Here is a 16,504-nt window from a genome sequence, read left to right as displayed (position 1 = left end):
GTGATCTTAAGGAACAAGTCTACGTTGAGCAACCTGATGGATTTTTATTATCAAATGATGGAGACATGGTTTGTAAGATGAAGAAAGCTCTTTATGGATTGAACCAATCCCCTAAAGCCTGTTATGATAGACTAGATAAATATTTGTTAAAATTGGCATTTAGTAAAGGTGTTCCTAATAGTAATCTGTACTTTAAGATATAGAATGATAACATCTTGATTGATGAAGTATTTGCTGATGATATTATATTTGGTGGTGATGATAACTTGAGCATGAAATTTTTCCATGACATGCAGAAAGAATTTGAGATGTCTATGATTGGTGAGATGAATTTTTTCTTAGGTTTGTAGATTACATAGATTGGAAAAGGTATATTCATATCTCAAACTAAGTATGTGAAGGAATTATTGAAGAAGTTTGGATTAGATGACTCCAAACCGGTTGGAACTCCTATGGTGGCTGGTTGTAAATTGTCTAATAATGATGAATCTCCTAAAGCTAATAAGATTTTGTATAGATCTATGGTTGGTGGACTATTATATCTTACTCATAATAGGTTAGACACTATGCATGTTGTATGTATGGTAGCTAGATATCAAGATGATCCAAAAGATATCAAGATGATCCAAAAGAGATTCATGTCACTCGTATGAAGAGGATATTCAAATACTTGAAGGGAACTATGGACTGTGGTGTATGGTATTTGAAGAATGATGATCTCATGCTATGTGCCTACATTGATACTAATTGGGTTGGTGTTGATGACCGAAAGAGAACTACCAGTGGAGCATTTGTTTTGGGTAAGAAGTTGGTTTCATGGGCTAGCAAGAAACAAGATTTAGTGTCCTTATCTATTGTTGAATTTGAGTACATTGTTTCTACTAGGAATTGCACTCAAGTAGTTTGGATGAAGAAAATGTTGAAAAATATCAGTTATTTATGACGAGCCTACTATTATATACTGTGATAATTCCAATGCTATTAACATGTCAAAGAATCTAGTGCAACATTCAAAGACTAAGAATGTGTCAATCAAATATCATTACTTCAGAAAGAAAGTCAGTGAAGAGAAGATGGAGTTGGAATATGTATCTACAAAGGAATAAATAGTTGATATTTTCACTAGGCCTTTGCTTGCAAATACATTTCTCCATTTGAGAGACAAGTTAGGGGTATCCACCCCTCCTGATGAGAACTAGATGCATTAAGTTGCATCAATTTGGTGAACTTCACAATCTTATCCTTTTTATGGATTGGTGAGTTAGTGCTACTCCTATGTTGGAGTAGTCTGTGTTTTGGAGAGGGAGTTTGGTTTTCTGTTTTGAGATCTTTGGTATTGTTGTCAAAGGGGGAGAGTGATCATGTAAAAAACTTCTGTCTAAGTCCTCATCTTAGGGGGAGTTTATTGGAGATATCTTCTTTCTTTGCAATGATTTTTTTTCATGTTCATATGTTGCCATTAATGCCAAAGGGGGAGATTGTTGGATATTGTTGGTCATTGGTGCTGCTAGGATATGTTGTTATCATTGATGTCAACATATTCCTGTGTATTGTTCTAGTGATTGCAGTATGGGAAGATGTTATGATCGATCTTGTCGTGTTGGTTTGTTGATTATTGTTTTATAGAGTTTGGTATATCCTTCAGTATATTTTAGTGTGATTAGATCTTGTGCTGAGTTTTTGGGATATTGCTCAGGATGGTCTTGTGTATCTTAGTTTCAAATGGATCATGATTTGGTGCTCCATAAGTTATCTTTCTTCATGACAGTTGCCGATTGGTTGTGTTCTTGATCTTTTAGATGTTGATCGATGAAGATTTGAAAAGTGGTGTTGATGCATCTATTCTTGATGATTCTAACGTGCTTGCTTGTGTTTCCTAGTCATTTCCTATTTGTTGTGGCAATCTTGATTGAATGTTGTGTGATTTTTTGGTGGTTTCTATCTACCGGTGATGATTTCTGTGTTATGTGGTTTTCCTAGTGGTGTAGCGTGTTACAATTGATATTGGCATGATTTATGATGGTGTTGTATGTTTGGGAATTTGTTTTAGGACCATGTTATGCTATGTAAACCATTATATTGGTTTGGTGTTTAATCTTTGTATCGTGTAATTTAATTTTGTAATTGAGGATTGAGGGTTTAGCCGACCGTGTTATCAAGGTTGATGATTTGTATATATAGGTGATATATTCATGTAATTTAGGTGTTGATGTTGTGTCTGCATTATCAGAGAGAGGTTTGTGTGCGAACAAGTAATTTATCCTTCAGTGTTGAGTTTGAGGTGACATTACGGTTGTAGGGCAAACATCTGTGCTTAACTGAAATTGTAATCAAGCATTTGGACATGCTACTCTTTTAGTTCATTTCTGTCGGATTGTAGTCTAAATATTATTCTAAGTCAGTGAGACTTCCTTGAGGGTTGTAGCCTTCTGGGCCATTATATTTGAGCAATGAAGTCTAGGCAGTGTGCTTGAATGCATGTGCATTCCCCATTGTAACATTTTCACATACTACTGCAGAGTATCATCTTACTGTGGGTAGGTTTCCATCATGGCTTTTCCCTTAACCAGGTTTTCCACGTCAAAATCTTGGTGTTGTGTTTTGTGTTGTTAATTTACTTATCTATCTTATTACTGCAGTTTATCAAATATGTGTTTTGTTTGTTATTTGGTGAAGACTCATTCACCCCCCATCTCATTCTTCCTTTTTGGTTGCTGCTAACAACAATGCCCAATAATCAAATTGTATAATACAATCAAAATCCATGTCAGCATCCATACATACCACATTGCCTATCATACAACAATTATCGAGAAGCGATTCACCCAAAATGGCCAATTAGAGGAGAGCATTTGTTGGTGTGATGGTCAGATGGTTATCAAATTTAGACTCATGAAATGTTCATTTCAGCATGACAACATAATTTTTAAAATTTTAGACCCCCTCTCCAAATGAGTTTCTAAATTTAACTTCAAAAGATCATATCTTTCTCATTTTAACTCCTTTTTTTTAAGATTTTTTTTTTTTAATTTGGGCTGAAATTTTGCATAGAAGATTTCTAATTTTTGTGCATAGTATTTCCAAAAACAATTATTTTTCACAATTGCTGCTAAGTAATCCTCATTTTTTTTAACTTTTAAGGCTTTGATAGGGCTCATATGGACTCTTTTTCAAGTGCCATTTTTTTTGAAAGTGTATATTTTTTCCTGTAATTCAAATTGGTGCTATTAGTTTGAAGTCATTGTGATAAAAGATTTCACTTTAAACACTTCATTTTTTTGGCCTATTTTGGCAATTGTAATTTTGCGATCTCAGTTTGGTATTTTGCCTAAGTTACTTGACTTTGATATCACTTGATTGTGAAAAATGAAATGACTAAAATCATGTCCAAATTGGCTTTGTTTAGAAAGTAGCCATTGTAATTGCACTCAGTATAAAGTGTCAAATCATCATTTTTAAGGGCTGGGGTTTTTATTATGTGAATTTATGGAGGTTTTGTTGTGTACTTTCACCTTTAACTCTCTTGTTCTCTTTTTATTTTCAATTATGGGTTGTCCTAAATTTCCACTTTTCACTTCACACAAGTGTGCAACATGAAAAGTAAATGCATGGATTAAACTAATAAAATAGAATTAAATAATTATGTTGATGGAACTATTCCAGAACCATTAGATCCTAAAGTTGATCCTAATTTGAAAATATAATGTCTCATCAAAAGTTTTATATGGCTCTTGGAACTTTAATAAAACATACATGTTACCTAATATTATCTTTTATATTGAAAAGTGTAAGACAATCAAGAAAGCTTGGGAAAAAAAATTCTTAATTGTTTGGTCAATTTGATGTGATTAGAGGATATACACTTGACAATGATTTCACAAATTTAGATCCTAATAATTTCGATACAATCCAAGGCATTTTTACCAAGAAAAATGAGTTAGAGAAAAATTCAAATATTATGGAATTGAGAGGAAGGATGAATGGTTGGTTTTTAAATTTATTTGGTAATCTTCCTTTAGAATACACAAATTTTTTTCTAGTTTCCAAACCCATTAATTATACATGAGTAGTTCCTATATAGTGTTATTGGATTCATTCATAAAAAAATTATGCTTGAGGAATTGAAGTTTATCGCCATGGATATTATCAAGACATCTGAATAAAAATATTTTATGGCTAATCAAGGGAATCAAGAAAAATATTTCAACAAGAAGCAAAAGCTATGAAAGAAAAAGATACAAAAGGATAGAGCATAATTCTTCATCCACCTACAAGAAGGGAAATTATGGAAATAAGGAAAGGCCAACTTGTTCATATTGCAAGAAAGTATGTCATGATGAGTATTATTTCTATGATAAGAAAATTGATGAATTAAAAAACAACCTCAAGAAAAACAACATCAATTTTATATTAGTCTATAAGAAAGATTCATCTCCTTCCTCTTATTCATAATCAAAGAAAGAAAAGTGAGAAGAATTTCTTCCAAATACAAGATCATAAAAGGAGTGGATACTTGGCTCTAGTGCCTCTCATCACATGAGTTCTATAAGAGAACAATTTTCACAATTATATTCTTGTATGGTACCTCACATTCTAATGAGTGATGATACAAAAGTTGAGGTTGAAGAGAAAGGTTCAATTGAAATGGAGGATGGAACATTTAAAATTTTTCCTAATGTTCATAATTTGAGTTTCAACCTTCTTTTTGTCTACCAAATTACTCATCTTCGACATAGAAAGAAAGTTGATTTTTCACTTGTTATAGTTGTAATAAAATAACTTGAAGATGATGCCTTGATTGTAGTGGGATAAGACACTCATCACTCTTGGTCTATTCATTAAATTACTTTGTGTAATGATATCCTTCTACACCATTTCTCCCATTCAATTTTAGAAAGTAAGCTATGGCATGACCAGTTTGGATTGTCTCAACTACTACTATCTTAAGAAAACTAGCTCAAAGAATATAGTCATAGGACTCCCTCAAATAATATTTTCAAAAGGTATTTGTATATGTTATTCAATGCGTAAGCATCCCTATAAATAAAAGTCTTGGAAATATTTAATATAGGTTCTTCATTGGTTCACAATGATGTACTGGAGCCATTCTAGTATTATCCTTTTGAAAGGAGTGTTTTGTTCTCACCTTCATTGACAACTACTTGTTCACTTAGGTCTAATTTTTTTTATCATAAGAATGAATTATTTGAAAAAATTTCAAGACTTCAATGCTCATTTTGAGAAGCAATAAGAGAAAGAAGTCTATATTTTCCACACAGAAAATGGAAGGGAATATGCGAACAATCAACTTGTGAAATTTTATACTCTTGACGGGATGTATTTCCAACATTCAATTGCATACATACCACAATAAAATTGTATTGTGAAGAGGAAGAATAATATCATTAAGGAAATGGTTGGTTGCATGATTCATGCTCATTCTCTTGGTCCTACATTTTGGGATAAAGCTATTAATTGTGTTGTACATATCCAAAATCAAGTTTCCCACAAGGCATTAAAAGATATGACTCATTTTGATGCTTGGTGTGGTAGAAAGATGACTATGAGGCACTTTAGAGTTTTTTTCTTTCTATATTGGCATGCATTCATTACAAGAAGTGAAAATATTTGGAACCTTAAAGTAGGCCTTGCAGCTTTGTTGGATACTTGGATGGTGTCAAATAATATACTCTTGGATGTAGAGACACATGAGATTTTCATTGAAAGGAGTTTTTACTTTTAGGAATAATCTCCTATGTTGGCCTCTAATCCTCTTCAACCTTCCTTCATAGTGGATAGTGATGATAGTGACATATGGTTCTAACTCAACTCCAACTCACAAGTTCGCACCTCTGTAGGGTTCACTTTTTGAAGTTGAGATTACTCATCCTTTATCCTCTACAAGGCCTCATTGGGCTGGACAGACTCTTGAATAAATGGGCACTCTTGTTGGGGACCCTTCAGACACTTTAAGGACTTGGTAACAACATCAACATCTATTATACATCTAAATTTATATAGCTTTCAACCCAAAGTCCTAATTCCTCATCAATAAATTGTACTCTTTGTCCATTTTTTATATTTCCTTTACAGTTCGCTTGTTTTTATGATTTATACAACAACCACATGAGGTTCATTAGAAAGTTGCTAAATGCATCTTGCACTACATACAACATACACATTATTTTCAAATTCACTATGCAACAGGCATAAGACTTTCCTTCATCAGATACACAGATTCTAATTGGGCCAACGATCTCGATGATTAAAATTCTACTTCTGGCTATAACTTTCATTTCAGTTTCAACCCTATTTATTAGAAAAGTAAGAGGCGATATGATATTTCTCTTTCTTTAGCTAAGTTTGATTGTCAAGGAGCTAGTATGTTGCTACTAAGGCTATTTGGCTCCAAAATATACTCATGAATTTTGGCTTCACTATTCCATAAGCTAGAATCCTTCATTGTGACAATCAAAGTTTCATTCAGATCTTGAAGAACTTAGTTCACCATCAACAGACCAAATACTTAGAGATCCATATCCACTAAATGAAGGAGCAGGTCATTGATATACAACATTATCCTAAAACAAAGTAGGTTATCGATATCTTCACCAAACAATTTGCTAAAAGAAAGTATCATCATCTATGAACTCTTCTGGTGATGCAGGATATTTAATCGGGTGATTTGAATTCTCCATTTTCCCTTATTAGGCGGACTTTTTACTCGCATGAGGTTTTGTCCATTTTATTTGATAGTCTTTTGTATTTTCATCTCTTTTTTTGGAAGGATTGTTTCCAACTAGGTTTTCTCCTTTTTTCTACTTCTGAGAGATTGCATTGCATTTATACATGAGTAGCTATTATGGCCTAGTAGCTAGGTCCCATCTTGTATTATTATGTTTTGTGTATATTCTCTATAAGTTGCACTTAATAGGGGTTGTTGTTGTCATTAAGGTGTTGTAACCTAGATATTCTTCAACTAGGTCATAATTACATGTCACTTAAACATACTTAGAGACCACATAGGATATTTTAGGAGTATCTTCATTTTAGGTGGTACTATCATGTTATAAAATTTCACTTTATGTGGTGTCTCCACCTTTAGTGGTTTTATCATGCTACCACCTATGCACCTTAAGTGGAGCTTCCAAATTTAGTTGTGTCATCACACTATAATTTTTCTACTTTAGGCAAGGTGATAAGTTTTCACTTTGTTTACCATGTCATAAGATTATGATACTTTTCATAATCTTATGCACTCCTATTTACACTAATTGATTCTATTGCATTATTGATAGGAATACAATTTATTCTTGTCATATTGATTCTCTCTTGTTATTGTTCTTTTTATTAGGCCTCTATATCTTGGGTGGCTACCTCCATAGCTGAATATCATAATTACAGGTATTCATGCCACTTTTAGGTTTGTTGGCACAACTAACCTTTTCTAATGATTCCAATAATATAAAAAATAGTATTCTTAATACAATTTCTATTCACCTTATTCAGAATTACTTGTCAACTTTAATTATTTCTTGAACCTTGATTATATTGTCAATTTCTAAATAATATTATTAATTGACAAATAACTTCTAAATCATGAGTATTCAACACTATCTTATGATTACTCTTCATCTAACAACGTCATTAATTTTCTTCATTTTATTTCCTTACTTAACACGAATAGAAACCATTTCTCATTAATTCTTTGATTAATGGATATGGATTATATATTAATCAGTTTCTTTTAATAAGTTAAAAAAAAATCATAAAATTGGGAATATTATATGATGCTACCATTTATTCTATTGTAGCTCCATTTGAAATGGCGGTCATTGATACCCCTAGTATTATGTAAGTGTGCATATTAAAATAGATTTATAGGGTTTATTTTTCCTATACACATATAAAGTATCACAAACTAAGATTAAAATCAAACTTTTTACATGTTATTAATCATTCCCTAGAATTTCCTAAGCTCTCCTTAACTCTTGTGAGGCATCATTAAAATATTATAGATATGTATTATTTGAGCCCCTTCACTAACATTTAACACCCAATGTTTGACTTCGTTGCTAAATAACTAAAGCCTTATTTTCTTTCCAATTAAAATGACACAGTCTTTGATCCCCCCTTTTTGGTTATTCAATAGGGGAGAAGGGCCAATAGTTATACAAGGCCCATTAGTTTTTCACCCACTTGTACTTACAATATCTATTCTTTCCGCATATTTATACTATATATTGTAAAAAAATAATCCACATGTAAATTAAAAAAGTACCAAATATTGGTTAAAATAGATCAATACTTGAACAAATGAGAACCTATAAATGTTATTTAAGGAAAATAATAAATACATTCTTTAACAAGTGAATTGAATAATTTTTTGTTTCAAATGAAATATCGTAGCTATCCACTTTAAGTCTACCATTTATTGTAAGGTAACTTTCAACCAACTTTATGACAATTTCCACATAACCCATTTAAGATTTTAATCAAATAAACTCATAGAATCCACATGAAAAGAATAGACAACATATCAATCAAATATGACACAAGATATATCTTGGGGAAACCTTCATGAGGGAAAAACCCAACCTCCAAAGGTAGCCAACACCATGTATTATTCATCAATGCAAAATTATAATACAATTGTGAAAGCTTCTAAAACCCTAGCCATCAACAAGCACTCCATGTGAATAAGAATGTAACCACACATCCCATACTATGCTTCCAACCTCCATAAATAGTAAACCTAACTAAATGGCTTAACTGGTTAAGCCAAACAACTACCCTTGTGGTTTCTTTAATAGACACAAGCTCCCACAAAACCACCAAATGGTATTACATCAAAACCATGTGCTACAAAACCATACACAAATACCATGGGCTACCTACCCCATTCACCCCACATCTAGTATTGGGTATTTTATTAAATTAATTTCCCCAATATTAAATAAATACAATATAATATCCCAATTTTACAATACAACTCACCAAGTGGTGCCAAGAATATTCTCAAGGAATCTCTACAAGTTAGACTACCATCATGTGCAAGAACAAATAAATAAATATTACATTATAAAAATTATTGTACAAGGTGTACAACACCTAATTTTCCAACATTTCTAAAATAAGATATTCATATAATAAATTAAGATGTCCTCTTAAACAAGTATTGTTATGATAGTGAAAAATATTACTCTTTATGTGTACAACTATTGGTGTAATGGAGCCAATCCACTAATTCACCAAGGCTTAATCTACCTCATGTATAAATTTTCCTTTGACCACTCCCAAAATTGCAGTCGGTTGCTATCCATGCCCAGTAATATTGAGAAAAATAAGAAAAAATAGGGGCCATCTATTAAGATAGACTTAATTGAATCTAAACCCCTTCGGTCTCTGAACTCTACTCCCCTGCGTAGTTCCGAGGGTAAAAAAAACCCTTATGTTACATTAAATTGAACCCCTAGAGGTGGCTCTTCTAAATATCAACCCAGATAAGTGGAAAATGGACACACCTAGGAATATCCTAGCTAAAGCCAAAAAGAAAGGGAAAGATTCGGTAAAGAAGAGTATCACAATTGACCTAGACCTATATGACTCTAAAGATGAGGAGGAGAAGTATTTAGAGAAAGAAAGAAAAGATTTCAACTCAGGGGAGAGAAGATCGACTAGGCTCCATGTGAAAGAAAAGAAAAGAAGGACTGAAACTAAAGAGATGATGGAAAACCTTGAGGAACCCCCTCAATTTGGAGGAAATTGAAGATATCTCTACTTAAAATTCAAAGGATGAAGATTTCCAAGCTAAAGAAGAGGACCAAGAGAAACGATTTAAGGAAGAAATGAAGGAAGAGAGTGAAATGGAGGAAGATTTTGAAAATTTTGACCAGAGCCCACAACCCTCCAACAATATGGAAGATGAAGAGATGATCCACTATTCTCAGTAAATGTCGTGGGATAAACAAAACAACAATAATGTGGAGGATGAGATAAATGCGTTTAAAGAACTCATTTTTTATCTTGGAAGAAAAAAATGAAGATTATATACAAATATTTGATAATTTGTGCAAGGCTTTTAGCTCTCTATATGAAATCACTAATGGGGTGATGAGAAAGATAGTTAGGGGAGTGGTGTCTGGACAGGAAAAAATAAAGAAGAAAAACAAGAAGTTGACTAAATAGGGGAAGAAAGAGGTAGACATGGAAGGAGGAGAAGATATGTAGGAGGACACTTGTGCCATCTAGGGTGACAAGTTGAAGCGCAATTGGAACCTGATTAAGAATTAGTAGGCATCCATCTCATTATTCTATTAAGTGCTTTACTTGGTATGGGATATTAGGTTTTTTAATTATGTTTATAAGATGGGGGCCTTGCATGCCTCCTAATCTAGACATTATTTTGATGGTGAATACTATTTTTCTGTTTAGTTTTGATGATACTCAACACACTAGTATCATGATAGGAAGATCATGGTTAGTTAGAATTATTAGGTTTAGCTACAATAACATGGTTATATTTGCCTATTTTTGAAGGTTGATTTTGGCTCTCTTTGTCTCATTGTTTGGGGCCATGGTTTTGTTTCTTCTCTATGATTTTGTTATTTCATAGGTTCGGGGCCTTCTCCTTGCTAACATAATAAAAAACTATTGGTGTAGTAATGCATGTGCATTTGAGTATTTAATATTAATAACTTGTCTTATCATAAATATAAATTATGAACACAATAAATACCTTATATTTTTCTGTAAAATGTGAGTGATTATTGAAAGTTTTTAGTGTTCAACTTTTGGTCCATTTGTGTTAGATATAATTTGTATTTTATATAATAATGTGTTGTTTTCATAACAAAAAATATTTTTTTTGTGTGAGAACAACTTTTGCTGTTTTTGTGTTGGATATAAATGTTAGAGATAATAAACATTAATGATTACTAATACACATAAACCAGTGAGTATATGGTCTACCTTTCTTAAAAGGCTTTACCACAAAACTATTTGTAGAAGATGATTGATAACTTGTTCTATATAATTTAGTTATTTGGATACCAAAATGAATTAGTGCTTGTGTTCATCATGTTGTTGCTTACATACTTCGAGCATACTTAAAATTATTTTTTAGTCAATGTTGGTATTATTTTATTATAGGAAGAAGACGTAACATTAAGAGAACCTTGTTACTTAGGTCCATGATAGAAAGATAATAAGATGAAATCTTCCTTTTTAAGTCTATATACTATTTTTGGGGGTCTTCGAAGTGTCCTCTCACACACCTCTATCCTAAATCATTTGCATGCCCATGTTTATCACAATAGAAAGTACATGTGTATCATTTTTCATGGGTTCATTTGAGTCCCTTTCATGTAATTACAAGTATATAGATGAGGGTGGTCATTATATACCAATATGAAAGCTATAATAGAAGGATAGTAAAATTCCTATTTCATACATAAGCCAAAGAATAATTAATAAAATATTAAATTAAAGACTAGAATAAATTGGACACTTTATCCATATAAATTATCTTATTTTATTTTATTTTTTCTAAATATCATTTTAGATTTGAGTAGGTATTATGCAAAGCACTAGGTTTATAATTATTTAAAATGTTGATTCCAAAGGCTAATGAACTATTGCAAAGGATATATAGAATCCTCTAATACCTAATTAATATTCAATATAATCATAATGAATTATGTATACCTTATACCATATTGATCATCAAAAATGCCCCATCTAGATTTGTCCTCTACAACCTAGTTTTGAATATGGTATTATTCAAGTAGAGAAAAAAATGCAATCACTTTAATTCTTCAAGCTAAAAATAAGGACCACAAGATTTACAAACATCACTTTCAACAACATGAACCAACACATTTATATGCTAAGAATAAACCATTTCCAAAGTGCTTAGTGTTTTAACCTTGTGGCTCTAATATCATTTATATTCTATGAAGAGAAGACAATAGAGCAGATATTATAGAGCTAATTTATGCTAGCCACTAACACTTGTACATATAAAATGATGAGCCTAGTAACCATATTTTTTCAATGTACTATTTTCCCTACTACAATATTTTCCCTATTCAAGTTCTCTCATAGGAGTTGGTAAATCAACTTACTTTACATAATTGATGATAACCCAATGTATCCATTGAAAAAGTATAGATCCTCCTTGACCCAACACCTATACATAAACAAGCAGTGAGGAAACTATTCTAGGCCCAAGGATAATGGGAAGTTCACCTCCTAACCTTAGGACTACAATGAAATCCACCCCTTGATCTTGGAGAGCTAACATAGTGACTGAGTGGAGCACAACACATGGAAAAACAAAAAACAACACAAATACATTTTTCATAAATACAAGAATAATGTCCCAACTAGTAGTTCTACACAAAGGCCCTTCATAGAGCCACATAGGAGTTAGGAACTCAATTGTAGGAGTCAAGGAAATTATCAAAATCTACTAAAAAATACTCATTCACATCTCCATAAAATACCAATTATTTATTTCAATTCACATATCCCATAAGTCACAATGTAACAACTAAGAATGACAACCATATAATTCCTAACTATTCATGAGGGTACTCATACCCAAGAAAACAAATATCCTTCAAATAACCATTTAGGTACGCATACGTAGCAAGAGCACTGCTCACAATGCCTCAACTCACTCAACACCACACATGGAGTGTTTTCCTCATTAAGAAAGTCATCTCTATCATAATACCCACCCCGATAACACACAATACAATACACACACAAAAAATCTTAACATAACATTATGACAAATATGAACAACTAAGAAAGCAACACAAATGCAACAACATGAAGGTGATTGAACATGGGTATGCCTAGATGGACCATCTCCACTTGATGAATATGATTGTAACTCTATGAGATAATCTCCCTCTTGCTTCTCTTCTTCGAATTCCACCTCTTGTCCTTCTCATAGTCATTCACTCTCACCACATAATCAAAATACATCACTTAATTTTTTGACTTGCAAGAATGAGCCCCCTTCCCCTTTTTTTGAAACTAAGTATAAAATTCTCTTTTCTTCCACTCTCCTTTTGAGGATGACATTTTTAATCTTCTCACTTGCTTCCCTTACACCTTTTCTCACACATGTGTGAGAACTTCTATATGCTTACACCTTTCTCATCCCCTCCTTTTCAAATGTGTGAATTTGAAAATGGAAAAAATATCCTTCCTAGAATGGCTCCAACTATCTTGCACTTCTTCGTGCCTCACTCACCATCTTACCCATGTGATCAAAATCATGTTGCTGTAAAAAATGGCCATAGAAAAGGGTTTAAAAATCACAAATTTCTAACTTCAAGGTTCTCAAAATATCTATGTGACTTAGAATGTTAGGAAATGAATAATGAGTGTGATAACGACATAATAAACACATTTAATCACAAAGTAAACAATGGTTTCACACAAAATTAAATGTCACATACCATTAATCACATTTAAAACATTATGTTGACACAACCTTACACACATCATGTGTTTGACATCACATTCACATTTTGTCACATAAACATATAACATAAGACCTTAGACTCTTTAAATAGGTTAGGTTGGTTGAACTACTTTAGCATGAGATCACCATGTTACCTCCCCATTCCATTGACCATGGGATACACACTTGATTTTAAACATTACTCCATCATGAAACTTAAATACTTGAAGCAATTGAATATTAACAAATACAAATCATATAATCATATCTATCTAGCATTACTAAATCTTTTGCTCACAATTGAACTTTCATTATTAATTAATAAATGCATAAAATAAATGCTCATGATTATTCACATAAGATCATATCCACAATCCACATAAGGACATGCACACCATAGATAAAAACTAAATCAATCCTACATAGGATTCTCTAACTAAGCATGTAATTGATCTCATCCACATAATCAAAATGATCATCCATGAACACACACAAGCACTAGTGTTTAACTAGATATAAAAAATCAATACTTGATCATAAAATAATAACATCATCATGAAAAAGTGTCAACAATTTGACAGCATGATCAAAACATCAATGAGGACAATCCCTCCCAAACAGATGGGTATCACAAACATTCAATAATAATGCATCAAAATATAAAATTATTAAACAAAATTAAATATTAAATATGATATATTGTCATAAAATATATATTTTATAAAATAAGTAAATACCAGAAAACAAAATAAAAATAACGAAACGCTAAGTTAAAGCCAATATCAATTGTGTTTACGACTAAAATAGATGCTCTTAAGTAGAAATACTTATATATTCATAATTTATCTCTCAACTTATTTAAATGAATTCTTTTAAGGCAATGTTTATTTGTTTAAATCGGAAAAAGCAAAGAGCATCCTCCAAGAGGAATCGGCTTTTCCTTATTACTCATTCCCAACAGAAATTCAAAGTTCCTTATTTTTTATTCATTCCAAAGACTAGCGTGGAAAGGTTAAAGGGATGCATAAAAGAAGAATTTCCTCCCCATATTTTTTCTGAAAATATGGAATAAACTTTTTCTGTGGGATGAATTGTATCCCAAAACAAATGTGTGTCTGGATAATCGCAATACTGATCTGTCGGAGTGGTCTGTCCACAGCTCACATTGGCTCTTAACGGTCCTGATCCACAGCATGCTGATTCTGTTTCTGAAAATCCTACACATTTAAGACATGCATTCAAATCAGGCTGCCAGACAAGGAAAAAGATTGATAAATAAGGAGATTATTGAAGTGGGGATTGACTCACCAAAATCTTCGCCATTATAAAACATGGTTTCCAAGTGATCATAAGAATTAAGAATGATGATATTTACGTCCTCTAGTTCTCCATTCAGATCATCCACAAGCTTTTTCATAGCAGTGTTATATTCCTGTGCTACTTGATTTCCAAGTTCCGCACACCCTCCATTGTATGTAGAATTATACTTCAATCTGGCACTAGGAGTACATCCTACAGCGGAGATGTCGAGTATCAGAAATTTTCTTGCTCCAGCACGATGAAGCCTCTGCCACAACAAACATATTAATTTTGTTAAAAATGCTACTGAACGTTGATCCGATGTGTAACCAAAAATCATTCTGAAGCTTACTTGGATGTATCCTTCGTGTGTGCTAACAAGCGAGTTGACGAATGGTGTGTATGGCGGAGTGAGAGCATTACTGTAATTTGAGAAGTAGGCTTCAATGTCGTTGCCCCCACTGGAAATGCAATATAAAGAATTTCCCAGGTACGATTTCTTGGGTACACACTCAGAGAATTCTTCAAATTTTGATATCTGATCACTCAATTTAACAACTTTCTGCACCAGTTTACGTTTGGTGAATTATAAGTCAGTATAGTTAACCCCTTAAATATATGTCGCTGTGCATTTGGAAAATAAGAAATTCCTTAGTATTATTTCCTTGTTATATATTACAAAATAATTTATTAAAAAAATAATAATCTGATTGAAGCAGATTGCAGATTTTTTGATTAGATTATAAGATCATTTTCCTTCATCAATGACTAAGCAAGAGATGAGAAACTAAAAATTTGCAAGTTAATAATAATTTTCAATTAAAATTGTACTAATCATTTATCTATATCAACAAAACTTTTTCAAAAGAATAAATTTAGACAACACATCTAAATATTTTGATCTGTTTTATATAATTCATATAAAATCACACTAATAAATAAGATCTTATTGAAAAAACTAATACAAGTTAATAAAAAACACACCTTATCAAGGCCTGTTGAATCCAACAATCCACTCCCTCCCGATGCAAAATTAGCCCCATAGGAATAAATTCCCTGCTGAAGGTATAGAGGCTTGAAAGTGAGCTCACGATATGGAGGTATGAGAGGGAGCTCCAAGTATTTAGCTGCAATTACAAATGTATCCCTTGGTAATATGAACCTATTGACTAGTTTATAAGCCCTAATAGATCTTACCCAGCTCTGTAAGATTAAACTTTGAACAATTTTAGTACATGAGAGAACTTGAAAAGACGTGGTGAAATATTCATGAATGCTCACCTATGAAATCGAAAACAGTGAGGCCATTTGTGAAGCGACCAGTTGGGCTGAGGAAGGAGGTGACGCCATATGGTGAAAAGTCGGCTCGAGCAGTACAGTTTGGAATGAAATTGTTAGTTCCTGCATCTCCTAATGAATCTCCAAATATAAACATTCCTGGTACACGCTCAATTCTTCCTACTCCAACTACTTGCCAAATCAATGAGCTCATCATCCACAAGATCAGCATACTCTTGGCCATCACTGTTATTTCCATTATCTCTAAATGTGTGGAGACACATTGTGATTCATATAGCTAACATTCTTATAGCAAAAGTTTAACTGACGAACAATAATTAAAAAAAACAAACTGTGTAGCTAGCGAAGATACTGTCGGCTTTGTTTCTTTCGATTAAAGTCATACGGATTTTGCGATGCGACGGATTTCCCGAAAGGCGAAGCAGA

At 32.5% G+C, this 16,504-nt stretch overlaps 1 protein-coding gene across 1 annotated transcript; it reads right to left on the bottom strand.

Moving 5' to 3' along the window:
• Positions 1 to 14,455: 14,455 nt before the first annotated feature.
• On the bottom strand, positions 14,456 to 16,301 carry LOC131052053 (GDSL esterase/lipase 6-like). The gene is made up of 5 exons (XM_057986637.2): positions 16,061 to 16,301; positions 15,764 to 15,906; positions 15,132 to 15,341; positions 14,789 to 15,047; positions 14,456 to 14,697 (listed from the first exon to the last, which is right to left on the bottom strand). Exons 1-5 carry the CDS (start codon positions 16,299 to 16,301, stop codon positions 14,456 to 14,458), a joined length of 1,095 nt encoding a protein of 364 aa, XP_057842620.2.
• Between the last annotated feature and the right edge of the window lie 203 nt (positions 16,302 to 16,504).

The sequence above is a fragment of the Cryptomeria japonica genome, chromosome 2, assembly GCF_030272615.1.
Source record: "Cryptomeria japonica chromosome 2, Sugi_1.0, whole genome shotgun sequence".
In the NCBI taxonomy this organism is placed as follows: domain Eukaryota; kingdom Viridiplantae; phylum Streptophyta; class Pinopsida; order Cupressales; family Cupressaceae; genus Cryptomeria; species Cryptomeria japonica.
The sequence above is the reverse complement of the archived record's forward strand: the minus strand, read 5'-3'. Positions and strand labels throughout refer to the sequence as shown.